Source organism: Furipterus horrens, unplaced genomic scaffold (assembly GCF_987537825.1).
Source record: "Furipterus horrens unplaced genomic scaffold, mFurHor1.1.pri manual_scaffold_10, whole genome shotgun sequence".
Classification (NCBI taxonomy): Eukaryota; Metazoa; Chordata; class Mammalia; order Chiroptera; family Furipteridae; genus Furipterus; species Furipterus horrens.
The window spans coordinates 85,957,469-85,985,468 of NW_028327180.1; the positions used below are offsets into that span (position 1 = coordinate 85,957,469).

Sequence of the window (28,000 nt, forward strand, 5' to 3'; positions counted from 1 at the left end):
GCCACTGTAGCCCCCAAAGGCTAGATGCTTGTGAGTGTTGAACGAGTGACGCAGTGGAGAGCAAACAGTGAAGTAGCTAATGGAGTTAAAGGAGACCAGTTTATTTTCCATGCTTCCTCCTTTCACATCCACATTTTCTGCTGCCTCAGCCTTTTCTTTAGGCTTATTTGCTTACCAACTTCAAGGGCTATTCTGTTTGATGGAGAAGAGGGTCGCCCTGGGCTCCTCCGACAGCCTGACCACTTGCCTGCCCAACAGCGTGAGAGGACAGCTTGTCCCCCTAGGGGACCTGCTGTGACTTCAAACTCAAGACCTTAAAGGGAAAAAATGTTTCCATTCTTTACCCATGCTTATTTCCTACCTTTCTTAAGTATACTGAAGGTGGGCTATTGTCTAAATGTTTATTTGTAGGAACAAGTTATATGTGCAGGCCAGCGGCTGTGATAATGTAGGGCATCAGTGCACTAGAGTTGTACTTCAAGCTAAGGGTACAGGTCATTCTAGGGAGCAGCTGGGGGCACCAATGCCAGAGGTGGGTGGGGCTTTGCGAGGCCAGGGAGGACTCTGCCTGGTAAGCACCCAGTTGGCCTACTGGGCAGATTCTCTGGGGTCCTAGGGCTGATGGGAAGTCCTTTTTGATGGTTCTGCCTAGACATCTGGCTATATCAGATGTTCAGGTGTTATACAGAGCTATAGTGAGTGGTTACCTTGGCATACTATAACACAGTTCAGGAATAGACCCAAGTGTGTATAAGAATTTAGTCACTGACAATGGTGGCCTTTGAAATCAGAGTGGTCCTTGGGTTCTTGGAGGCCACAGGGTTCCTGGCAATGTCAGTGGCCTCTGAGGAAAAGCTGGCGTGGGGCTACTTCAACCCAAACAGCTCTTTTTTTTTTTTTCAGCTAAGGTTCCTGGTAAGATTTCATTTGAATAGGCATCCGTACTGAAATCCTGAATAAATGGGATGGGGGCTGGATGAGAATTTTGCCCTTCGTTCAGCTGTGTTTTTTGCCTTCTCATTGGAGGAAGAGGTTCTAGCCTTGGGTCCTGCTTCTGAGGCTTGGCCTTTGGTTCCCAGATATGGCTGAAGGTATTGGCATTTGGTCTGCACCTCTTTGGTGTCTCAGTTGTAATCCAGGGAAGAGTTTCTATGGTGGAGAGGAATGATGTTCTCAGCGGGTCAGAGATAAAATGGGAACTTTGTCACTTGGTGTGTTTGGGACAGGCAATGGGGTCATGACCCCTATACCTATAGTCAGGGTGTTCGGGCCCTGGCCTGAGTAGGGTACAAGAGAAGTTTTGGGGACAGAAAAGGAGTAAAGTTGTTGTCACCTGGTTCCCCCACACCCTGGCAGCAGAAGATCTCTGGAGCCATGGAGCCTTCGGTGTGGCTGCTACATTTGTCATTCTCTGCATCTTGCCTACCCAAGGGGTCATCTGGGGTGCCTATTCTTTAAGCGGACTTCTGGCCCCCTTTAGGGATAACCGGGGCAGTTGGGGGAACCTTGGCCCTGCATTTCCTGGAAACCGACTGTCCCCCTGCCCTCGTGGTGCTGTCATTAGAGAGTGCGTGGCTGAAGGAGCAAGTCCTTAGGTGCGATCAGGAGGCCTCAGGACACCTTAGTAGTCTGCTGTGGAGGAGACAGCCAGGATGGCACCCGGACTCTCTCTCACTCCTTCTTCGGGGGGTCGGGGATGCTCTCGGAGAGTGGGGTTAAGCCTAGCAGGAGGATGTGCCTCTCGTACGCCTTGGTTTGCTTAAACACGGTGTCAGTCCCATGGAGGTGGTCCAGCACGCCCAGCACCCCGTAGCACTGGTTGAACCTGGGGGAGAGAGGAGGGTGCTGGAGGCCCGTGTGCTGATCTCCAGTTCATGCGTGGCAGCCTCTCACGCGTGGCTAAGCCCTCCTATCCCCCACGCATCCCTGCCACGCTGACCACCTGCATCAGAATAACCGGCGGAGATGCTGCATACATTCCCACGGCCACTCCAGACTAAAAATCTGCCATCTTCCTCTGAAAAGCTCTCCATGTGACTGCGATGCACACAAGTCAGAACCTGTGGCAGAACTCGGTTTGTTCAGGTAGGTTCAGGGACTACTTGAGTCAGAATCCCCTGGAACAGCTATTAAAATGCAGGTTTCCAGGCCCTGCTCCTCCTTCCCCACCCCACCCCCAGACTCTTGGATTTAGCATATTTAAAATGGATCCCAGGAACCTATATTTGCGAAGCACATCTCAACTGATTGGTGCAGAAGGTTCACAGACGCACTTAAGAAATCCTAGAGGCTTTCAGTGCACAAGTCCCTTTGAACTGCATGCAGGGTTTTTTTGTTTATTTTTTAATCATCACCCGAGGACTTTTTCATTGCTTTTGGAGAGAGAGAGAGAGAGGGAATATCAATTGAAAGAGAAACATCAATTGGTTGCCTTCTTGTATGCACCCCAACTGGGGATTGAACCTGCAATCTTTAAGAGAAAATGCTCCAACCAAACGAGCCACACTGGCCAGGGTGGATTTTTATGTATATATACATTTTTATGACAGTGTCCATAGCTTATATTGGATACTCAAAGGATCCAGGAGCTAAATAAAGGTTAAAAACCTAGTTGCAGGAAGATCCAGTGTCAGAAAGAAGGAAAACAACAATATGGTCTGGGATCCAGCGTGGTCATTATCCCACCCCCTCTAACCTCTCCTCCACTAGCAAGCACCTACATGTAAGCTGAGACACCAGCGTCTGCTAACAGGAGCTCCAAGAGTAACGGTGGAGGTTACTGCCCGGGGACCCACAGTGGGAAGGGGGGCGGCCTTACTTGAGATGGTGATAATCGTGGAATTCAGGCGAAGGCAGGAAAGGTAGGTGGTAGCCACAGTGGGAGATGGTGGTGACGACGAGGGCCAAGGAAGACCACACGATGATGGAGGACAAGTGGGAACCCATTACTAGGGGACCCGCCACTGCCGGCAGCATGTTGGAGACCTGCAAGGAGAGGACTGTTGGAAGGTGGGCCCAGGTGAGGGGGAGTGGACCCAGTTGTGGGCCCCCTTTGCCCCAGGGTGGTACCAGGAGGCTTTCCTTGACTCGGATCTGATGAAGCCAAATGGGTTTCAGGACCTTGATTTGCTGGAATCATTCACCTTTGTAACTTGAGACAAGTTGTAAATGGTTTGAGCCTCAACTTCCTCTTTAGCAAAATGAGGATTAAAGGCGTTCTTGGGAAGATTAAATGAGATCGCTTATGTTGGGCATCTAGCCTGGCTTGACATATGCTAAGTCAACAGCAAGTGATAGCTGGTTAATGGGAAGAAGGGAAGGGCCAGTGTGGTCTGGTTTTCTGCAGGGGACCTTTGCCTCCAGGGAGAGCCGAGCTGTGCTCACCACGTGTTCGATAGGGTGGGCGTAGAGAGAGATCACGCCGATGGGAGCTGTCCACTCGTGGTGTTTCTTGTGTATTTTCTTGTACAATTTTGGGTGGTGAAGGAGCCTGGAAAATGGTTAATAGTTAACCTGCCAATCTCCCTTCCTCCCTCCCCCACTAGATCAGAAGAAACCAAAGGTAGGAACCAGGGGTTACACTTATGGAGCAAAGTTGAACACACACACCCGCCCCACCTCTTATGCTGCATAACTTGGGGGTGGGTTACCCTGCCTCTCTCCACCTCAGTTGTATTAGCTGTGAAATGGGGATGAGGCCCAGAAAGGATTCTCTAAGGAAATGAATGCGAAAAGCCCTGCTACACGCGTGAATGGAGATGGCTCTTTTCTGGACATTCAGTTGCCTGAAGTTGTCAGTTGCGGAACAGAGCCATCTCCCTGTTAACTACCTGGCTCTTGAGGCCACATGGTGTTGGCCTCCAATTCGGAGGCCTCGGCTTCCTCGTGAGCCACAGGAGAGTGTGAGCCAGCTGTACCCGGGCAGGGGCCCCGCTCACCGGTGTGAGTAGTAGAACATGACCTCCTCAATCAGAGTGAAGACTACCAGCTCCAGAAGGAACCAGTGGAAGGTGGGCAGCTCTTGGCGGCAAGGGTCTCTCCACAACTTGAGGGTGGGATAGAGGAGGGCCATGATGGGGATAGAGATCAGGAACTGGTTGATCAGAACTGTGCGGATGGACTGGCGGAGCTTCACAGGGTCCACCTGCCCGAGGGAAGGGAGGAGGGAGATAGACGAGAGTGTGAGAAGTAGGTCTTTTCCTTCTGGAAATGGCTCCACTGTGACCTGCTCCCAGGAAGCCCTCGGTCAGGGTGGATGGTAGGAGATGTCTGTCGATAGCCAGCAGCCCCTGACTGCTGCTCAGTCCTGGGGTGGAACCATCTGGTAATGCCCCTGCCTTTGGAAACTCCTCTTCCTGCAGCCTTCAGGCTTTGCCTGAACCTGCCTTCTTCCTGGTTCTGCAACTATCACCACTGTCCTTGCCATTTCTCTGGCCCAGTCCTTGGGGAGCCTCCAGGGTACTTGGAGAAGACTGTCAACTCTCAGGTTGATATCCTTACTCAGCTTTTTAGCCCCTTCTCCAGGGAACCTTGACCATGATCAGATGCAGAGGTCAAGGTCATCTGCCTCCTAATGTGGTCCAGCCTCACTAGACTAGGCCCAGATCACAGAAGGAGGTGAGGCAGGTAGCTGCCTGCGTGTCCTCCTGACTGACTTCCTGTGACCTGGTCTTCCTGGCTTTCACATTGGAGCTGTCCAATGGGGTCACTGTGGAGAGCTAGCATTTCCCCAAAAATCAGTAACACCCCTGAGCATTCTTTTCATCAGAGCACCGGGGGTCCCAGGAATAGCTCCATAACCAAAGGCTACTTCCTGGGGTCTGATGAACTGGTTTAGAATGATCAGGAGGGATTTCTCCCTGAGTTCCCTCTGCAAATTGTAGGGGTTTCTGCCCCAAGGGGAGCCTGAGTTCAAGATGGTCCTCAGAACTTAAGCCTGCCTTTTCCTCCAGCTTTTCCAGGCACGGCATCATCAAGAGATGATGGTTTGGGGATTATTTTAGGAGATGCAGGCTGAAGGATTTAGGGTGAAATTTTATGATGTCTGGAACTTTTAAATGCTTAAGCAAAAAATTACAGAGGCATAGATATTTATATTTTTATATATTGATGGAGCTAAGGTAAAATGTTTAAAATTGGTGAATCTAGGTGATGTGTAAATGAATGATTATTGTACTACTTTTTCAACTATTATATATATATATGTTTACGATTGTTCATAATTACAAAATGTTAGGGGAAAAAAGAGTGGACAGAGAGAAATTGAAAACTGTAGACAAAGAGCTTTGCTGCAGAAGGGGAGCAAAAATATGAGCGGTAGTGAGCATGGGAGATGAAGTCAAGGGTTCTTGTTTGGTTTTAAGATGAAAAATATTGTAGCATGTTGATAACAATCCAGAGAGGAATAATCTAGGAGAGGAAGGAAGAAAGGATACATTGAAAGAGAAGGGAGAACTGCTAGAACACTTTCCTGGTGCAAAGCTTATGGAGGGATGGCTGAAGCAGAGCAAGGAGAGAGAGCTCCCCTCTTGTATCAGGTGGGAAGGCAGAGCTTGTGGTGAAAGTCTGGGACTCCTCTGCTTGTTCCCCTTAGTGAAGAGGAAGTAAGGCCATCCTGTTCCAGTAAGTTAAGAGAGGAGGTGTGGGGGATTTGAGGAAAGAGGAGAGGTGGGAACTAGCTATTCAGGGGAGTGGGAGGGTAAACAGACCAGGGATGGATCTTACTAATGCCTGCAGCATTCAGATCCCACGTGAGGATCTGTTACGGTGAGGGGTCAGGTCTTTCTGGAATCGGCCAAAGACTGAATGGCCCCCTGGGCTTCCTTCTTACTTGTGTCTCTACCTGCAGATGCACACAGGGTAAGAGCACTGGACCTGGAGTCAGGTGAGACATACCTGGGCTCTGTTTCCTGGTAACAGTCTTACCTTGAGCTAGTCACTGGCCCTTTCTGAACCTCAGCAAAGTGTGATGCCTTTCCTGTGGGGATCTCCTATCATTGTACACCGGGAAGTGTTGCCGTGTTAGGTGATATTCTTGGGAGCTGATGTGGCCTCGTGGCTAACGGCATGAGCCCTGGCATCTGAAAGCTTGAGTGTGAATCGTGGTTCTGCCCACGTCACATCTCAAAGCCTCCGTTTTCTCACTGACCCATGAAGGTTATTACAGTACTTGGCCTGGAAGATGTAAGCATCTAGCCAACAGTGCCTGTTAAGGAGACCCCCATGATCTGGCAGGTGAGGGGCTCTCAGAGGCCAAGCATTGGTGTGGACACTTACGCACCAGTCCAACCTGCCAAGCTGGACCTGGAGGAATCCCCCTGATGGGCTGGCAGCTCTCATCCCAAGTGAGGGGGACTGTGAGCCAGGGCAACAGCTCTGGTTCAAGAAGGAGCTTTCCGAAAGCCTGGGTCAAGGACACTATTTTTCATCCATTCTGCTTTCTGGAGCACTGGGTTGGGGGTGGGGGAGGATGCCCTGAGAGCTGAGGTGATTCACCCAGGTACCTGGGCAGATCATTAAAAGATGATTGTCTTCCCTGGGAAAGAAGCCAGGGTGTGATTTGGGTGGAGCTGGGCAAGGAACCTGGGTTAAAGACTCAGCTTCCTCCTTGTTGGGTAAGAAAAGGCTCCTGGCAGCTGTGACAGCACCAGGCAGGTAAACAGGGCTGAGAGAGGGGTGGGGCTCCCTTGCCGGTGCTGTGTAGAGCGCCTTGTGTGCCTTCTCTCCTTGCCTAGGCCAGCTCCTCATAAGCAGGGTCGGTGCCTTGTTTATCATGGATAAATGAAGCACTGCTGGCTGAACTGAGTAATTGGGAGGGAGGACCTGCTTGAAAACCACCACCACCTACACATTCAGAATCCATACTACCCATCTATAATAGTGGGGTCAGCCACTCGCAACAGCTGTTATCCATGGTTTCAGCGTCTGGCCATTGCTCTTCCTGCTCCTGGGGCTGAGGGGGGTGGAGCTGCCTGCAGGGACAGTGGGGCTGGGGATCAGAAGACCAGAACAGTAATCTTGACTGGCTGGCTCTGGGATTTGGGCAAAACTACTTGCTCTCTCTGCCCTCCTACGTTGGAGGAGCCTTGTATTGGCTCCCCCTGGCCATGGTCTCTCTGGGCCAGCAGTGAGACTTTTGAGAGTGTGGCTTTAGTGCCTGCTTTCTGGGCTATGACCTGGAGGAGCTGTGGCGGCTCTTACCGGTTCGTTCTTGCCAACCTGAATCCGGTAGCGGGAGATGAAGCTGGGTTTCCCTGTTGTGTCAACCACCAGGAGAAGCCCATTGAAGCCCCAGAAGAACAGAGCGGGCACGAAGGTGACACCTGGGGTTGGGAAGCAGAGGGAAGGGTCAGGGTGACTTCAGGTTCTCACAGCACAGATGTTAACCAACCTCACACTTGGCAGCGAACCCAGCAGCTTTGTGTACTGTCCCTGGCCATGGAGGTCTCGGTGCTCCCGGTCAGGGGACCTACCTTTAGTCCTGGGTGACAAAGTAGCTGAGGGAAACTTGGACACTAAAGGAGTGTCTTTACTTATTTTTGTTAGTTGCAATACAGGTGCAACAACCTTCTAGGTGGTTAAAGACTATATATATATATATATATATATATATATACACACACACACACACACACACACTCTAAAATATAAATTAAGTTGACATTGGGAGTCTGTGCCCCTTGAACACTTTGAATTTCCAAGGAAGGGAGAAGCAAAGGAAGTATGGTATGGTTCAGAATGAGCACTGGACTCTTGAGTCCATCGGGGCCTAATCCCCATTACCCTACTAACAGTGGTGCGGCCTCAGGCATCTGCATGTCCCAAGGGCCTCTTCGCTCAGCGGCCTTCATAGCCCAGTCTTCTGGACAGTCACGGTCCAGACTAGTGTGTGTGTGGCTCTGAGCATTTCTGCAGCAAAGAAACCTGCTTGACCTTGTTAAACTCACCTTTCCCAGGCTTTTTTTTTTTTTTTTTTTTTTTTCACCTTAAAATTGATTTTCTCAGAACACTTAAGAATAGGATGGCCATACATGCCAGTTCGTCCAGGACAATTTTGAATGACATCTGTCATCCCAGCACAATTAACAACCCCTCATTTACTCTCACACTGTCTCTATTTGGATGGTATGGTATATGGCCACCCCAACATCTTTTTTAAAATAAAAATTTTTTAAATGGTGTCTTTTAAGTTCAACCATATATCCAATATATGAGAGATTAATACTAACATATTTAAGAATGGTGTTTCTTGGATATGGGAGAATGGGTGATTTTTCACCTTCTTTTGATTATATGAACTGTCTGATTTTTATTTTAACAATGAGCATATATTTACTTTTATCTTTAATATCAAACTTTTTTATTTAGAAAAAAAAAATTGGGGGTTGGTGGTTACCTAGTGGGTCATCCTTGAGAGTGGCTGCTTACTAGGAAATCCAGGGGCTCCTTGAGGAATACAGAATGAAAACCACAAGAGATAATCTTGAACTATCTTCCTGCTCTAACACTTAAAATTGCCAATATTTTTTGTCTGATGTTTGCTTACGTTGAGGTAATAGGTAGTATTCTCATCATTGCAACAGGAATATGTAAAATGTCTTCCCATTTTCATTTAGAATCTGCACTGTTCTTTGCCAGGATTACTTAAGATTCCTTTGAACCAGTCATACTTAATGATCCGTGCATTTTCAGAGCTGTCCTTCCAGCTGAAAACGGGACATTTTATTTGTACTTTTGCTTTGTAACAACTGACACTTTTTTATTTCCCCTTCTAGACTATTATGTCATTTTTTGATGGGGTAGACAAACACTTTATCTTCAATATTTCTATATGCTCCATACAAAATTAGCACAGAGCAACACTAATAACTATTACTTGAGTGAACAAGGACATTCACTGTTGTAGATAATGCTGTTATAAATAGTTGAAATGGCTTTTTCTTCCACTACGCTTCTTCAGGCTTGTTTCGAGCCATTCACACTGTCAGTAAATATTTGCATGGCCACTTGTTGTCCAGCCCCCAGAGCTAGATGGCACCAAGTACAAGGACAGAGCCTCACATGACACGGAGCTTGCTCTCTGCACCTGTGCACCTGACATCTAGAAGCAAGCTTGTTGCTCTAAACATGCCTTATGTTCACATAAACTTTTTTTTTTTTTCATTTTTCTATTTTGGGGGGAGGGAGGTCTCCATTTCTCAACCTCTTTATTAGATATTCTTAGACAGCTATTCCAGGTGGCCCACAAGCTTAGCGCTCTTGGGGGTTACCACTGTCCTAAACTTTAAGCCCTTATTCCTTGTGATAATGCACTGAGAAGTCCCAAAGCAGAGAGCAAAACAGCAGAAAAAGAAACGATAGTCCTGTATTCAAACCCTCAGTGCTGGTGGTCTAGGAGGCTTACCTATCATGAAGAGGATCCACTCCTTCCCTTTGAATGGGAACAGCAGCCTCTCCCACTGGGCTTGCCAGAAGTAGCCAGAAGCACCCCAAAATCTCTGAAGATGCCTTGGAAGAAAAAAATCACTCAGGTTTCTGAGTGAAGAGTGGTGGGTGCTCTGACCCCAGACAACCACCCTGCTGCCCTCAGGTCCTGAATTAGAGCTGACCCAACGGACTTACCATGTGACTGAGTTCCAGAAAGCCACAAGCAAGAGAAGGCCAGAGCCCAGGATGAAAGCTGTCCTCCTCATGGAGCCCCAGATGTGTCCCTCCTGGGAGGATAAGAAAGTGTCAGGCCCCAGTGAGCCTGCCTTTCCACGCAGCTCACTACTGAAGCCAACAAGAGTGACGTGTGACCGAGGTTCAACCACACCAGCCCTGCACATCTGCCGACCTTTCCCCAGGTTATAAGGACGACCTTATCAAGAGCTCTACGGCTATATATGGGTGTGTCTATGAAAATTAGAGCTGGAAACTGGGCGAGGGAAGGGAGCCAACCTGCCTCCAGAGAAACTGGCAGGCAATTCTGTCACCCAGAGAAGGGAAGGCAAACCTGCTAGCAGCTGTGGGATTTTGTCACTGGGCCTCTTGTTGAACAGATGCCCATTACGTACACGTTGGAGTCACTTGGGAGCTTTTAAAAAATTCAGATGTTCAGGCTCCTCCCCAAACCAATTACATAAGAGTCTTTGGGGGTGGAGCCAGGGCCTCCAGGTTTTTAAAAGCTCCCCAGCTAATTGCAAGGCTGAAACAGCCATCACAGAAGGATCTGCAGAATCCTTAGTGACGACATAGGGGCTTCACTGTATCCGTGAGCCCAATCTATTTTCCCATCCCCATCATCTTCTTGCCCTTGAAGAAAGAGTAAATGATCATATGTTCTGACTTTGTTTTTTTCCTTTGGCTTCAACATTTACTTTACTCTTCTTAATGTCCCCCTGTTTATTTTATACCTACCAGTTATGTTTCATGATCCCTGAACCATTTCCTCCATTCTCTCCCTTCCCCCTCGCTGCTATTAACCCTCCATATGATCACCAAACCTATGGTTCTGTTACTGTTCTAGTTGTTTGCTTAGTTTGTTTTTGTTGATTAATCTGTTGATAGTTGTGAGTTTATTGTCATTTTACTGTTCATAGTTTTGATCTTTTTCTTAAATGTGTCCCTTTAACATTTCTTATAATAAGGGCTGGGTGATGATGAACTGCTTTAGCTTTACCTTGTCTGGGGAGCATTTCATCTGCCCTTCCATTCTAAATGATAGCTTTGCTGGATAGAGTAACCCTTTCATCACATTGAATACTTCTTGCCAGTCCCTTCTTGCCTGCAAAATTCCTTTTACGAAATCAGCCCACAGTCTTATAGGCACTCCTTTGTAGGTGGTAACTCTTTTCTCTTGCTGCTTTTAAGATTCTCTCTTTATCTTTAACCTTTAACATTTTAATTATGATGTGTCTTGGTGTGGTCCTTTTTGAGTCTAGCTTGTTTGGGACTCTCTGTGCTTCCTGGACTTGTATGACTATTTCCTTTGCCAAATTTGGGGAGTTTTCCTTATTTTCTCACATAAGCTTTCAATTTCTTGCTCTTCCTCTTTTCCTTCTGGCACCCCTATGATTCACATGTTGGCACGTTTAAAGCTATCCCAGAGGTTCCTAAGCCTCTCCTCATTTTTTTCAATTCTTGTTTCTTCATTCTGTACAGGTTGACTGTTTATTTCTTCCCTGTGTTCCAAATCATTGATTTGAACCCCAGCTTCCTTCCCTTCACCATTGGTTTTGTGTGAATTTTTCTTCATTTCACTTAGCATAGCCTTCACTTCTTCCCTTATGCGTTTGCTGTACTCAGTCATTTTTGTGAGCATCATTATCACCAGTGTTTTGAACTCTTCATCTGTTAGGTTGGCTATCTCCTTATCACTTAGTTCTCCCTCTGGAGACTTAATCTGCTCCTCATTTGGGTCATACCTCTCTGTCTCCTCAACTTGGCAGCCTTTTGTGTTTGACTGTATCTTAGCTGTCACACCTATTAAGTTGTAAGGGGCAGAGCCTTAGGTATTTGTCAGTGCTGAGTGACCCCTGTTTCAACATGTTGTGGCACTGTATGTGGGGGAGGTGTCAGAGGGGGAACAATGCCACTTGCTTAGCACTCGTCCCCTTTTCAAGCACTTTTCCTACTTCCTGTATGAGACTGGCACCACTGTAGCTGTTGCCCTGGTGATGGTTCCCAAACTGGGTGGGTTTGCATAGGTTCTAGGACCACGGGGGCCTCTAAACAGACTCTACTGAGAGACAAGCAGTTTCTCCTGCTGCCCCAACCCCCACTTATTTTCATAGCTAAAGCTATGGGGCTTTATCTTCAGGTGCTAGAACCAAGAGCTGTGCAGTATGGCCTGGGGCTGGGATCACTCCCCAGGTGTCCCTCCGAGCTTTTATAATTTGTGACTGCTCATTCAGCCACTTGACTGCAGCTAGTGCCTTGCCTCCGCTGCCACCACACTGCATCCTCTCCATCCCTGGCTCCACGTCTCCACCCCTCCTACCTATATGGATGAGTATTACTTCTTTATATCTTTGTTTGTTGAACTTCCACACAGCTCAATTTTCTGACAGTTCTGGTTGTTTTTTGTTTTGAGGTAGTTGTATTTTTTCTTATGATTGTGGAGGGAGGTGAAGCATGTCTACCCATGTCTCCATCTTGGCCAGAAGTCCTCTGTTCTGACTTTTAATAATTCCTCTGCCTCCCAGCAAGCCTAGCCAAAATTGCCAGCTGGACAGGATGATGAGCAGTTCTATGGGCAATGCACAGACCACTGGTAATCACTGAGAGGTGCTGAGATGTCCTCCAAGAGCTTAAAGCAAAGATCATTGCAAGTTTGACTCAAACTCACACAAGAAGTTCCCAGACTTGGAGAGGGAAAACACTGCCTGCCAGGTGAGTCACCAATTTCTGTTGTGCCATGGACAGGAATTATAAACATCCCTTACACCCCATGTTTCTAAACCCAGATGGAGTCTGCTTACATTCTTTCATGGGAGAGAACTGGATGTGCCATTCCCTGTGTGCCTGGGGCACGTCTAAAGGGACTGAGTAGGACGCTACATTTTAATCCAGACTTTTGAGAACTGAAGAAGCAGATTATTTTGACTCATTCAGAGCTCCGTTAGTCTGTGCTGAATTGTTTCTTCTCAGTTTACTCGCCCCACTTTTGTTCAAAAGAAGCAGGTCATTTTGCATGGCTGGTGAAAAGCTGTTGAAGGTCTAGAGCTCATTGTGGTCCTGAGCTCTGTCAATAAGCTTTTATTTCCCTCTCTGTCTCCCTCTCCATCCTTGAGACTGGGGCCACAGGACCAGAGAAACTTGTTCTTTTATGCAGGCCGCTCCAAGGTTACCCCCAAGTTTGTCAGATGGGTAACCTTGGGCTTTTGCAATTATTCCTTTCTAGGATTCAGAGGACCCTTTCCATCAAGTTTCCAAACTAATTAGCAATTTTTCATTTGAGTCTTTTTAAATTGTTTTTATTGATTGATGTTAGAGAGAGGGAGAGAGATAGAGAGAGAGAGAGAGAGAGAGAGAGAGAGAGAGAGATTTGTTATTCCACTTATTTATGCATTCATTGGTTAACTCTTCTATGTGCCCTGACTGAGGAGTGAATCCTCAACCCTGGAGTATCAGGACAATTCTCTAACCAACTGACCTACCTGGTCAGGGCTCATTTGAGTTTAATCAGATCAAGCTAAGTCAAATTATAAATATGAATTTCACGCCCTGGCCTGCATGGGTGAGTTGGTTAGAGCATCATTCTGTAACCAAAAGGTTGTGGGTTCAATTCCTGGTCAGGGCACATACCCAGGTTGCAGGTTCCATCCCTGGTCTGGGCTTGTATGGGAGGCAGCCAATCGATGTTTCTCTCTCTCCTTTCCTCTCTCTCTAAAAGCAATGAAAAAAAAAAATGTCCCTAGTGAGGATTAAAAAAAAAATAAAATTCACATTTAAGATCAGATTTTGGGGGGGATTATGGTGTTTTCTCTCTCCAGCAGCCCAAGGGAAGGGCGTATAAAGAGAACACAGATCTCTGTGGAGGGCAGAAGCATGTGGTGCAGAAGTTAGCTGGGGTCAAGAGCTGATTCTCAGCCGTTTCTAGTCCCCAGTGGGCCTCTCTTGTCCCCAGATCAGTTCTCGAGAGGGATAATTCCAAAGGCCTGAGGTGTGGGACACTTTAAAGGCCAAGACACAATGGTAGGGTAGCTACCAGCAGGCTGCTCCCTTGTGCAGGTCAAGGGGCTTTGCTCATAAGGCAGCTTGGAGTCAAGAGCTGTCAGCTCAGCTACTGAAATGGGCACATCACTAATGTGTCAGTTACCCCTAAACCTTGGGGAGACATCAGATGTGCAGCAAGCACAGATATAGAAAGGGTCACTGGCTGCATCCTCACCAGTTGGATGGGGTGGGGGTGGGGATTTACCTGCTTTGGCTTCTCATCATGCAGCTGACTCCCGGCTTCTCCCTTCATCTGAAATAAGAAAGCACAGGCGAGTCTGCATGTTATTTCACATGCAACCAAGGAAGAAGGGAATGAAGAAAGTCAGGGAGAATGGCTAGTAGTGATGTTTAATGCTGGCTACTCATTAAAACCACGTGGGGAATAATTGCTCTGGGCATCAGTAATATGAACCAGTAATATAACACGGGACTTTGTCTATCTGAAATGGGCTTTCTCAGAGATGGGCTGTGACAAATCCTTCTTTTTGAATAGTTTCACTCTCTGGCTCAATATCACTCTGTCTCATCCAGAAGAAATCTCTGCCCTCTGAACTGTCCCATAACTGCCAGTGACCTATTGTTATCAACATGCTATAATATTTTTCATCTGAAAACCAAACAAAACCCTTGGTTTCATCTCCCGTGCTCACTACTGCTCATACTTTGGCTCCCCTTTGCAGCAGAGGTCTTGGTCTAGTTTTCAATTCCTCTCTGTCCACTCTCCCCCTCGCCTCAACATTTTGTATTATAAACAATTGTAAACATATATGCAAAAGTTGAAAAAGTAGTACAAAAAATTTAAGATTCAGAAATCAGATAGTCTTAAACATTTTTAAAAATATGTTTATTGATTTTAGAGAGAGAAGAGGAGAGAGAGAAACGGTGATGCGAGAGAGAAACATGGACCGGCTGCCCCCACACATGTCCCAACCGGGGATCGAAACTGCAAACCAGGCATGTGCCCTGACAGTGAATCAAACCCCCAATTCTTTGGTGTAGGGGATGACACTCCAACCAACTGATCCACACCAGCCAGGGCTCAAATAGTCTTTCTGTGGTTAGAAGAAATAATGGAGGAGACAATACAATAAATAAATAAAAATACCTCGTAACTTTAACAAGACATATGCAAAATCTAAGTGAAAACTTTAAAATACTCCCGAAGGACACAAATGTGGACTTGAACAATCAGAAAAACATGCCACGTAATTGGATCAGAAGACTCAGCATCATAAAGCCAGCAGTTTCCCCTAAATTAACTTATAAATTCAAAGTTACCTCAATATGAACACAGATAGGTTTGTTTGTTATTGTTGTTCCAGAACCAGACAAACTGATTCTAAAATTTATATGGAGAAATAAATAAGCAAGAACAGGCAGGAAGACACCAGAAAGGAAGAAGAGTAGTGGAGGGGAACGGGGTGAGGGATAGTAGGTCTAACAACTATAAAAACATATTATAAAGCTGTTCAAAAAACATGGTTATTGTTTTCATTTCTTCAAGTTATTAAAGAATTAGATAAAAGAATGATTTATCCAGGACTTAAACAGTAGTTCTAACTTGAATTGGTCCATTTTATACTCTCTGTTATTATTTGTTGATTGGTTTCAATAAAAGGATCAAGATTTTTCTGAAAGCAGTCAATAGTTCTATGGAACAGTAAATAGGTATAAATGCTACACATGAACCTTTTAAAATGCAGCCTAACAAGAACTGCCTAGAAGCAGAAGCATTGGCAATGTGTTTGAGATCTCCATTTGTGGGTTTGACAGAATAAATCTTTCTGGGAGTCTTTTTTAAAAATTATATTTTATTGATTATGCTATTATAGTTGTCCCAATTTTTCCCCTTTGCCCCCTCCACCCAGCACCCCCCTTCACTCCCTCAGGCAATTCCCCCCTACCATTGTTCACATCCATGGGGCATGCATATAAAAGCTCTTTGGCCACTCCATGTCCTACACTGTACTTTAGATCCCCACGGTACTCTGTACCTACCTGTTTGTACTTCTTAGTCCCCTCACCTCTTCACCCATCCCCCCACACCCCCCTCCCATCTGGCAACCACCAAAACGGTCTCCGTATCCATGATTCTGTCTCTCTTCTTCTTGTTTGCTTAGTTTGTTTTTTAGATTCCATTGTTGATAGATATGTATTTCTTACCATTTTATTGTTCAGAGTTTTGATCTTTTTTCTTAAATAAGTCCCTTTAACATCTCATATAATAATTGTTTGATGATGATGAACTCCTTTAGGTTTTTCTTGTCATGGAAGCTCTTTATTTGCCCTTTCATTCTAAATGATATCTTTATTGGATAGAACAATCTTGGCTGTAGTTACCTGCTTTTCATGACCTTGAATATTTCTTGCCTATCACTTCTAGCCTGCCAAGTTTCTTTTGAGAAATCAGCTGACAGTCTCATGGGAACTCCCCTGTAGGTAACTCTTCTTTTCTCTTGCTGCTTTTAAGATTCTCTCTTTGGCCCTGGCTGGTGTGGCTCAATAGATTGAGCACCAGCCCATGAGCCAAAAGGTCATGAGTTCGATTCCCAGTCAGGACACATGCCTGGGTTGTGGGCCAGGTCCTCAGTTACATGAGAGGCAACCACACATTGATGTTTCTCTCCCTCTCTTTCTCCCTCACTTCCCCTCTCTCTAAAAATAAATAAAATCTTTTTTAGAAAAGATTCTTTATTTTTAACCTTTGGCATTCTAATTATGATTTGTCTTGGAGTGGGCCTCTTTGCATCCATCTTGTCTGGGACTCTCTGTGCTTCCTCGATTTGCATGTCTATTTCCTTCACCAAATTAGGGAGGTTTTCCTTCATTATTTTTTCAAATAGATTTCCAATTTCTCACTCTTTCTTTTCTCTTTCTGGCACCCCTATGATGCAAATTTGGAATGCTTGAAGTTGTCCCAGAGGCTGCTTATACTGTCCTCATGTTTTTGGATTCTTTTTTATTCTTGTTGTTCTGATTGGTTATTTTTTGGTTCCTTATGTTCCAAATCATTGATTTGATTCTCGGTTTCATCCACTCTACTATAATTTTTCTGTAAATTGTTCTTTATTTCAATTAGTGTATCTTTAGTTTCTGACTGGATCTTTTTTATGCTGTTGAGGTCCTCACTAAGTTCCTTGAGTATCCTTATAACCAGTGTTTTGAACTCTATATCTGACAGATTGCTTGTCTCCATTTTATTTAGCTCTTTTTCTGGAGTTTTGATCTGTTCTTTCATTTGGGCCATGTTTCTTTGTCTCCTTGTTTTGGCAGTCTCCCTGTGTTTGTTTCTATGTATGAGGTAGAGATACTTTGCATGTTTGGTAGTGTGGCCTAATGTAGTAGGTGTCCTGCAGGGTCTAGTAGCACACCCTTTCCTACCACCCAAACCATGCAATTTATCTATTTAAAGTATACATTTAAATGACTTTTAGAATATTCACAAGGTTGTACAACCACCACTCCCATTGATTTTAGAATGTTTTCATTACCCACAAGAGAAACCCTGCACCCCTCAGCCATCATTTACAATCCTGCTACTCTCCCACCCCCACTCTAGCCCTAAGCAACCATTAATCCACTTTCTGTTTCTATGGACCTGCCTGTTCTGGATGTTTCATAGCAATGGAATCATACAACATGTGGTTCTTTGTGACTGGCTTCTGTCACTTAGCAGAATGTTTGTTTTAAAGGTCACCCATGTTCTTGCATGTATCAGGGCTTCATTCCTTTTATTGGCAAATAACACTCCATTTTATGGGTAGACCATATTTTGTTTATTCATTCATCTGTTGTTGGACATTTGGGTTGTCTATCTTTTATGAAAAATGCTATGAACATTTATGCATTAATTTTTGTGTGGACATATTTTTAAATTCCTCCAGGATATATGCCTAGACATGGAATTGCTGGGTCACATGGTAACTATATTTAACCTTTTGAGGAACTGCCAAACGGTTTTCCAAGTGGTTGCATCATTTTACATCCCCAGTAGCAATGTGTGAGGATCCCAATTTCTCTCCATTCTCACCTATTAAATAGTGTCATAACCTGGCTGAGGAGGAGCACGAGAGGTCATCTGGTCCTGCTGTGTGACCAGGAGGAAGGAACCTGACAGAATAGGCTAGGTGACCTCTCAGAGTTTATAGATGGCAAAGTCAGTATCAGTGGGACATTTTATTCTTGTGTACTTGATGATTTAACTCGGTTTTATTATTCTAGGTGCATGTCTACCTGCTATGACCATAGGAAATACTGCTTCCCTTGACTCACATTTCTTCTAGGTTACTCAGGTGCCTTATGAAATCCAACAGCAGGAGAAAGTGATGGGCAAGCTGCTCACCATCTCCACTGTGAATCACAGTACAGCAGGAGGGATGCAGTCAGCTCAGAGGAAACGCCTGTCGGGGACAAGTGCTGGGACATTTGGTACCCAGTCAGGGAGATAGCATCTGATTTAAGAAAAGGCCTCAGGATGTTGGGCAGGTGTTGGCCCAGCTCCCACCTGGAGGCAGGGAATGGATCTCAGCCATGCTATAGCTTCCCCCCAGCCCAACCTGGCCCCACCTAGGCCTGCTTCTTGGCCATTCCTGCTCCCCCCTCCAGCTCCCTCTGTGGCCTGGATGACAGCAGGGGGACCTGTTGTGGCTTGTAGGTGTGGAGCTCTGCCTCACCATGAGTTTTCATGAGAACGGAGTGAAGCTGCATGCACTCACTCGCTGTGCTGACACAGGACAGCAGTCAGGTTCCTTTGCGTGCCTGGTTGTTGGGTGGGGGGCGCTCTCTAGTCACATTCCGTACCTCCTGACGCTTCCAGAGTAGCTGAGCAAGCATGTCAGGATGGGAAGTCTCAGCCCAAACGGATGGGCAATACCCCTGTCCCACATGTAGGACAACTGTTACTTAATCTGGGCTGATAAGGATTCCAAAGAATTCTCCTTCAAATGATTTTCTCCACCTTCATTGTCCCGAGCATGTCTGTTTGGCCAGATCCTGAGTTCGGTCCACATCAACACGGTGGATAAGGCCCCATTCAGAGAAGCTGCCCTTCCTTGCACAGCGATAGGGTTTTGGGATGAGGCAGGTCATTTTCTTTTTTTAAATTTTTAAAAATCTTCTCCTGCCCTGGCTGGTGTGGCTCAGTGGATTGAGTGCCAGCCTGCAAACAGAAAGGTCGCTGGTTGGATTCCCATCAGGGTGCATGCCTGGATTGTGGGCCAGGTCCCCAGTTGGGGGCACATGAGAGGCAACTGATCCATGTATTTCTCACACAAATTGATGTTTCTCTCCCTCTCTTTCTCCTTCCCTTCCCTTTTCTCTAAAAGTACATAAATAAAATCTTTAAAAAATTAAAAAAATTAAAATCCTCTTTTGAGGATATATTTATTGATTTTAGAGAAAGAGGAAGGGGGAGAGAGAAAGAGTGAAACATCAATCTGTTGCCTCCCATATGTGCCTTGACTGGGGATTGAACCTGTAACCTAGGTATACACCCTGACCAGGAATTGAACCCACAACCTTTTGGTGCATAGCACAACACTCCAACCAAGTCACCTGGCCAGGGCAAAGGAGGTGATTTTCAATCCTGCAGTTTGCCTGCTGCCTGGAGTCCCCAAAAGCACATATTATTGAGCATGAGGAAGGTAGTGGTACTTGCTTCTTACCTTTGGGGATAAGCCTGTCAAGGGTCTTAACAACAAGGAAGCAAATATTAAAGGAAACACAACAAGATGGGAAAGACCTGGGGAGCTAAATGTCTGCAAACTATTTGCAGGCAGGTAGAATCTTGGCACCACCATGGTTTTCTCTCCTCAGTGCCTGTTAGGAAGTGTGAAAGGTTCTGCTGACCCTGCTGAGATGTTCAGGTAAGCATCCTGGAGGGATAGAAGCTGAGGGGATTGTCTGTCTGTCTGTCTTTTAAATTTCCAGGACTCGTTTTGCTATTCCATGTCATGGGAATGTCACTTACGAGTCAAAGTCTCTTTTCTAGCCTTTCCCCAGTGTCTTATCATCACCACTGCTTTTGCTAAGAGCTTGCGAAGCAAATGAGACATGACCTTTGATCTTTCAGAAGCTCATCCAGTCCTTCCAAGACCATTTATGAAGAACTTACTCTGTGAAATAGCCCTGGCTGGTTTAGCTCAGTGGATTGAGCGTCGGCCTGCGAGCTAAGTGTCGCTGGTTCGATCTTCCAGTCAGGGTACATCAGAGAAGGAAAACTCTGACTCCAAAAAACCTCCGCTGCCTTGCGGCATACCTCTTCAGGGGAAAGGCTAAGGGAGTAAACCCCGACAGAAAATCCGGAGCCGGAGTCCCTAAGGCGGTTTGACGTTGTAGTCAACACCGGCAACTCCTGCGGCGCACCTGAACCCAAGCTGTATCGACTCCGTCTTTCCCTTGGACCCTTCAGCTGCGAAGAGAGGGGGGGTCTGCTGCATGGGCAACAGCAGACCCTCCATATTACCCTGCCCAGGCTCTGTAGCTTCAGCGTCATCACAAGATGTCGATTCAACACAGGAGGAGACAGATACCATGTCACTCCCGAGTCGGACTGCACAGCCATTCTCGGCGGTGCAGAGACTCTTAAGAAGCTACACCATCGTCTCTCGAGACGGACGGCTGCCGACGACTCTGTGAAAGGAGCCCTGGAGATGCAAAGATAAAGGAGAAACTCTGTCTAGATACATAAACCCATCATTCCAAAATCCATATGTAGACAGCACTAGGCTAGAGGTGTGGGCCGGAGCGAAGAAAATACTGAGTAGGGCAGGAGATCTGGCACATCAAGAAAATATTTAAAGGAGGACACTGCTCAGGCTTTCTCTCCAACCTCAAAACTGCAACTTTCCCTCCCAGACTGGGTTTCAGCTCAGCCAAGGAAGGCTGAGTTTTAGTTAGACCATACTTTTTTTTTTTTTTTTTAAGCAAGGTAGATGTAGAATCTACCACATGAATATCAAATCTGTCATTGAAGATATTTCTTACTCCGTTATTTAGTTCCCCAAAGGAAGCAGTGCGCTTTCTATGAGGATGCAGATGATAAATTCCTAAGAAGAAACTAGTGCACAGAAGTTTTTCTCTTTGGGAGAAGCGGTATGCTTTCCTGTGGAATGCAAAAAGGAAATGAGCAGTTTATTCCCACCCCATCCTTTTTGCTTTGGCTGCCAGTAAACTCAGGGTTAAATTTAATGCTCAATTAATACTTCTTGGGATTTTTTTCCTATGATATAATTCTGTGTATAAAAAATGATGTCTGTACAAGGATGTTCGTTGTGAAATTGTTTCTTTGTTTTGTTTTCTTTATCCTTACCCAAGGACAGTTTTTCATTACTTTTAGAGTGAGAGGAAGGGAGAGAAATGTCCGCGTGAGAGAGAAACATCAATCGTTTGCTTCCCATATGTGCCTAGGCTGGGGATTGAACCTGCAATCTTTTGGTTATGGGAAAACATTCCAGCCAACTAAGCCACTCGGCCAAGGCATTGTGCAATTGTTTTGAATGGCTAAAGATCGAAAACAACTTAAATTCCATCAAGAGAGGATTGCTTAAATAAATTATATTACATTCAGTAATGAAACATTCTGCAGCCATTAAAGAAATGAGACAGTTTTGTGTGTACTTGCCAGAAGTATTAACTGAAAAAAGCAATGTGTGGAACATATACAACTGTGCACATGTGTATTTGTATGCTATTTATGCATGAATAAAATAATGTATAATATTACACTAGCTTCGGAAAATATCTATGAAATTGGTTATTATGGTGGTTTCTGATGAGCTGAACTGGGCAGCTGAGGGACAGGATGGGTGGAAGGCTATCTTTTTACCGTGTGCATTTTTTGTTTGTTTTGAATTCTGTACCATGACTATATTTTACCTACTCAGAAAGTTACAGAAACATTTAAACATTTTTAAATGAATTCAATGGCCATTCCTAGGAAACATTTTACTGAAGAGTTGCAGAGTAATTTGCTCTCCCTTTACTCTAAATCAGATTAATTTCAGTTCCTGACAGGCTTTGAGAAGTCTTTGTCTCCCTTGAAATTGTGTGCCAATTTTTCCATGTTCATTTTTCAGGGGAGAAAGATCCATGGCTTTCACTAGATTATTAAAGATAACTATGATTATTAAGAACCAGTGCCCTGTTTTCTTCTTCTTCTTCCTTCCTCCTCTTCCCCTCCTTCCCCTCCTCTTCCTCCTCTTTTTTAGTAAACAATTTTGCATGGTCTGAAGGCAAAGCAATAGCAGTCAAGCACCTGTTCTTTCCTTTACAGATCACAACTTGTTCCACCCCCATAAAAGCATTATGAAAGGTAGTTATTAAGTTCCTGAAGGTTTTTAATCAGTTTTTATTCATTTTAAGGTGTTCTATTGTATATATACTTTAATTGGAAGTTATCTCAAATTCTTTTGAGATGGAGGCTGGGGATAAAGTATAAATAAACAAAACCAGGTATTAAAATTAAGAACAAAACCTAAGAGAGGCTTGGATGATACGCGTACAATAAGACCTTGACCTTTGGAGGAGGCAGCTCTGGTTGATGTCACAAGGCAGGTGCTGATGCCCATCGTGTGCATGTTATGAAAACTGAGTGTTGCTGAGACTGAGTGATTAAAGACTGATATATAAATTTGACCTTGGAACCCTCTGCTCCACGTACACCTTCTGACTAAAGTGAAAGCAACTGTTTAACTTTTGATGGTGAATGGTTCATTGGGCTGCAGGAGTCACAGCATTTATCTGTTGACATCTGATTTCATTAGAAGCAACCAAGTATTTCCTAACCTGCCATTTGTTCTTTGGCTAAGCCAATAGCCCATATGCTGTCTCCCAAGATCCTTATCTAGGTAGCAGACTCTTCTAAGCCACTCAATCCTATCATTCTGTTGAATATTTTATGCCAAAGCACCTTGTTTTCTGTACCTCCCTTATCTGTCTCCAGACATGTTTGCAGTTTTAAGTGAACAGAGTCAGTCAGAAAGATTCTAGGGGAGACCTTATAGTAGGCAGATGTGTCTTCACCCAGAGAACTTCCTTAACATTATTTGCTAATGGTGCTCAAGTTAGAAATTTTGGCAAACTAGCCCTGGTTGGGTAGCTCAGTTAATTAGAGGATCCTTCTGATGCACCAAGGTCGTGGGTTCGATCCCCAGTCAGGGCAGATACAAGAATCACCTAATGAATGCAGAAATAAGTGGAGCAAGAAATCAGTGTTTCTCTCTCTAAAAAAAGAAAGAAAGAAAAGAAAGAAAGAAAGAAAAAAAGAAAGAAAGAAAGAAAAGTATTGGCAAACATAATTAACAATGATTAAATATTGAATATATTAAAGCACTATAATCATCACATTTTTATTGTGCTTCCTCTCTCTGACTTTATCTCTACCCTTTGAAGTCTCTCATCGGAGAACCAGAAGTTGTTTTAAGTTCATTGATTCCAATGCCCCATTTTCCATATGAAAAAATGGAGGCCTTGAGATATTCAGTATTCAGCTTCAAATTACACAGCTCTTATTGGCAAATTTGAATTCAGTGCTCATCATACCAACTGAGTCTGCAAAAATATTAGAATGTGCTGATGTTGGTGAATGCAGGGTAGGCAACAGGATTGTAATGGGACACAAAAAATGAGATCAGCCTCTGCTGGCCATGAAGAGTGGATTAGATATTGTGTGTGTTTGTGTGTGTGTATGTGTCTTTAATACCAAAGGATAGAAAGAACATCCTCAGCTGAGGATATATTTATTAATTTGAGAGAGGGCATGGGGTGGGGAAAGAGAAAGAAACATCCATGTGTGATAGAAACATTGATCTGTTGCCTTCTGTTCACACCCAGACCGGGGATTGAATCCACAACCTTTTCGTGTATGGGACAATGCTCCAACCGACTGAGTTATTGGCCAGGGCTGGAACATGCTTTTCTAAAATATTAATCATCCTTTCAAGAAACACTCATTGTGTGCTAGATACATTGCTAGACTCAGGGTATACAGATAAATAAGACATGCTTCTTGCCCTACTTAATAAAGTAATACTATATAACCTTGATTTTCCAAATGGGAAAGTACATAGGAGGAGATTACAAAATAGAATTTATGATGAGAATTCCTTCGGGGAAAAGAAAAAAGTGAAATGCATTACAAGTAAGTATTCTGATACTTTATAACAATGAATTGATTCCTCCTTATAGGGGATTTGATATGTATTGTGAGATTATTCAAATTAGATACTTTTTAGTGTGGTTCTTTTAAAAGCAGACGATTCTCCAAATCTAGGTAAGTGACACAGTGAGGCTACAGCTGATGTTTATGACTTCAGGGATCTGAACACAGGACCTGGGAATGGAGCGAGGGTGGGAGGAGTAGAGAGAGTTCAATTTTATGTTTTATTTGTCTGCAGCCTGATTCTTTCAGATTCCAGGTTCCTGGATATTCAGCATGACTGATGAATGTTCCCATTTTATAGGTATAAGATTTACAGTCTTTATGTGAATGTGCACCATTTCTTTGTAAACATTTTGGAAAATTATTACAATTATTTACTTTTAGAGGAGAGGAAAAAAACGAAAAAGAACTTGTGAAGCATCTGGTCTACCCCTTCCATTTCATAGCTAAGGAGATAAGGCCTACATAGCAGGACTGACTTGTTCCAAACTCCACACACTTTCTGGCAAAATCCAAGCTTCCTAACCCTTTGCCTAGTGCTTCGTGTGTTTTTGGAATAGGGCAACTTCTATTTCATCAGCAGGAAATGACGCAGGGAGAGGGCTGATGACAAGGACTGAAACTCCTAGTATTTCAGGCTGTTTGCATCCTTAGCAAAAGCGGAGCAATCTGCTTCCAGGGCTGCGGAGACAGACCTGAACTGCAAGGACACAGCGTAAAGCCTCCGGTGAGGAGGGTTTTGAGGAGCTGCTATGATCACAAGGTCTGTGCCTAAGTGAGACTTTTAAGGAAAGAGGTATTCATTCAAGAAGATTAAATGCATGAAGAGAAAGGTTGAACTCTGAGACAAAAACAACTCCCTTTGGACAGTTTTAGCCATACTCCCTTCTGCTTCCACCCTGTACTTGAACCCTTGAGTTTCTGGCCCCACTAGACTGCCTGCCCCGAAGGCTGAAAGCCTGCCTATCTTGTCTACCGTATCTACAGCACCAAACACAGGCCTGGTATGTAGCAGATACTCAGGAAGCATTTGCTGAACAAATAAAAGAAAGGGAAATGAATAAAAAACATTTTTTATTTTTGTCCTCAGAATGTGTCCAGCATTTGTTATTGAACAACTCAGCACCTTTTCCTGGAGTAATGATTTCCTGTCAAAAGTGGCTGCTCAGAGCACTTCTGTTTTACCAAACAAAATGGAATCTTTCTACCCCAACCAGAGAAATTTAGTTGAAATTGCACATGAAACTGAAGCAGATCACAAGTCTCTCTGTCTCTTGTCTATCTTGTCTGTCTTGTCGTGCTTGCCGTGAGTCCCAAAAAGGCCTGGATGAGAATCCCAAAACCCTGGGCCTATTCTATTGTTCGCGCCCATGGGCACACTGCGTTCATCTCAACCAGTAAACTTTGTTAAGTCTAGATAACAGAACTGACTGACACAATTTCTAGCAAGAACCAAGCTTCCTAAACACTTTGCCTGCGATACATGTGTTTTTGAATTAGCACAAATAGGTAGTACCTGCCATAGGTACTACCAGGCCACTAGCAATTCTAAAACCAGAGCCATTGTTGATGAATCTCAATATGTTTCATCAAAACAGCTTTGACATGGTTATCCAGCTCCTAGCCCTCACATCTCTCTTGGGCCTTTACATTTTTAAGACTTGTAATTGACCTCATCGCTTCCAGGTGACTTTGGCAGGTTAGAGAGAAGCAATTAGACCGCAGTTGCTTCCTACCAATCTCTTCCAGTTAGATTTTTCTCTTTTGAGTTCTGACGTGGGAGTTTCTATTACACATGGTTTTGAAGCCAAACACAAGTCCATATGACAGAATTACCTGCCAATTGCTACCAAAACAAGACTACAGGGGAGGTAGGTGGCGCAAATAGAAGCAGAGGATGCAGACATTAGTGACAGACATACAGGGTACTCTGTGCACCAAGACAATGTCCCAGGAGCCACATGCAAAAGAAGGAAATCAGTCTGTCTCTCAATCTGAAAAATGAACTCTAAACGGATTAAAGACTTGAATATAAAGCCTGAAACCATAAAATACATGGAAGAAAATATATATGAGTGCTAAGTATCTGGACATCAGTCTTAGCAATGTTTTTGTGAATTTAATTCCAATGGCAAGGGAAACTAAAGCAAAAATAAACAAATGGTACTACATCAAACTAAAAAGCTTCTGTACAGCAAAGGAAACCATCAACAAAATGAATATGCAAACTACTGAATTGGAGAACATATTTGCAAATCATATACCCGATAAGCGGTTAATATACAAAATATATAAAGAACTCAAACATCACCACCACCACCACCACCAATGAAAAAATGGGCAAGGACAAGAAAATTAACTCTCTTACGTGACACGTCAAGAGTCACCCAGGTTTTTTTTTTGTTGTTGTTAAAAAAAAAAAAAATGGGCAAGAACTCTAAATTGGCATTTTTCCTGAGAAGACATACAGATGGCCAACAGGCACATGAAAAGATGTTCAACATCACTAATTACTAGGGAAATGTAAATCAAAACCACAATGAGGTATCACCTCACATCTGTCAGAATGGCTATCATCAAAAAGACAAGAAATGACAAACATTGGTGATGGTGAGGAGAAAAGAGAACTCTTATACACTGTCAGTGGGAATGTAAATTAGTGCAGCCACCATGGAAAACAGTAAGAAGATTCCTTATCTTACCATAAGACCCTGCTATTTCTCTTCTGGGTATTTGTCTGAAGAACATGAAATATTAATTCAAAATGATATGTGTACACCTATGTTCACTCTACTATTATTTACAGGAGTCGATATATGGAGGGCCCTGGCTGGGTAGCTCAGTTGGTCAGAGCATTGTCCCTTTACACCCAGGTTGCAGGCATGGTCCCCAGTCAGGGCACATATAACAATCAACCAATGAATGCATAAATAAGTGGAACAACAAATTGATGTTTCTCTCTCTCTCAAATCAATTTAAATAAAAAGATATGGGAATAACCTAAGTGTCCATCGACAACTAAATGGATAAAGAGAAGTGTGGTATATATACAAGCAGATATTCACCATAAAAAGGTGAAATCCTGCCATTTATAACATGAATGGACTTTAAAGGTGTTATACTAAGTAAAATAAGATGGAAAAAGACAAACACCACATGATTTCACTCGTATGTGGGATATAAAAACAAAAACAAATGAGCAAACAACAACAAAATAGACGAGAAGCAAACTTACAGAGGCAGACAACAGATCAGTGGTTCTGTTGGGGGGGGGTGCACGGAGGGTGAAATGGGTAAAAGGGTCAACTGTACGGTGATGGGTAGAAGCCAGACTTCCAGGAGTGAGCATGATGTATGCGGTACACATGCATGTTTTTATTTATTTACATGTATTTATTTTTTTATTGTACCTATTTTATAAATGAAAAATCTGAAGGCTCAGCAGGTCACGTAGTCAGCCCATGGCTCAAACCTTGCAGACTTTGAAGCTGATGTTCTTTAAAAAAAAAAAAATTTTTTTACTTCTAATTTATTTAGAAGTTTTTCCATTATATGTTAATCTAAAGAATGTATTTTGCTTTTTTAATTTCTTTTTTATTGTTGTTCTATTACAGTTGTCCCATTCCCCAACCCCCTTGCTCTTTCCTGCCCCGCCCCACTCCCACAGTCAATCCCCACCCTGCTGTCCGTGTCCATGGGTCATTTACACTAGTTCCTCAGATGTTGAATTATAATGTTGTAAACAGGAAACTTCTATAATGTTATAAACCAATCTTACCTCAATTTAAAACATTTTAGAATTAAGAAAGAAGTTAGGAAGAACGAAGAAAACGTCCTGGGACATCGTTCAGACACAGATCTCACCTGTACCGAAAGTGGAGAGGACAAGGAGGTGGCAGGGGTGAGAAGAATGCACTTTTCCTTTCTTTAAATGAACTTAAAATGATCTTGACCTTGGCAAACAGCTTCCCTCCCCAGCAGTTCCCGCTTACCTCTGCAGTGGGCTTCTTCCCAGCTCCTCCCAAATCCTGGCCACAGCTCGAGGCTGCTGTTTCTTCCCTTCAGCCCCTACCTCGGGGACTGCTGTCGCAGTACTGACGCCTAACTGTGTTGTCGTTACTGGAGTGGGTCAAAAGGCTG

The 28,000-nt window shown here is 44.2% G+C and overlaps 1 protein-coding gene and 1 long non-coding RNA gene across 3 annotated transcripts; one reads left to right on the forward strand and one right to left on the reverse strand.

The window, feature by feature from the left end:
* Window positions 1–80: 80 nt before the first annotated feature.
* On the reverse strand, window positions 81–28,000 carry FAXDC2 (fatty acid hydroxylase domain containing 2). 2 transcript variants are annotated; one of them, XM_090288475.1, is made up of 9 exons: window positions 27,853–28,000; window positions 13,904–13,951; window positions 9,622–9,713; window positions 9,404–9,507; window positions 7,201–7,322; window positions 3,939–4,144; window positions 3,385–3,490; window positions 2,819–2,985; window positions 81–1,825 (listed from the first exon to the last, which is right to left on the reverse strand). In XM_090288475.1, exons 2-9 carry the CDS (start codon window positions 13,949–13,951, stop codon window positions 1,672–1,674), a joined length of 999 nt encoding a protein of 332 aa, XP_090144601.1. In that variant the 5' UTR covers window positions 27,853–28,000; the 3' UTR covers window positions 81–1,671. The 2 variants fall into 2 exon arrangements, with proteins under 2 accessions (XP_090144601.1, XP_090144603.1); XM_090288477.1 differs by lacking the exons at window positions 13,904–13,951; window positions 27,853–28,000 and adding an exon at window positions 9,995–10,013.
* LOC150000909 (uncharacterized) lies at window positions 6,628–15,122 on the forward strand. The gene is made up of 3 exons (XR_016513329.1): window positions 6,628–6,654; window positions 12,186–12,372; window positions 14,559–15,122. It is a non-coding gene; the product is annotated as an uncharacterized LOC150000909 (long non-coding RNA).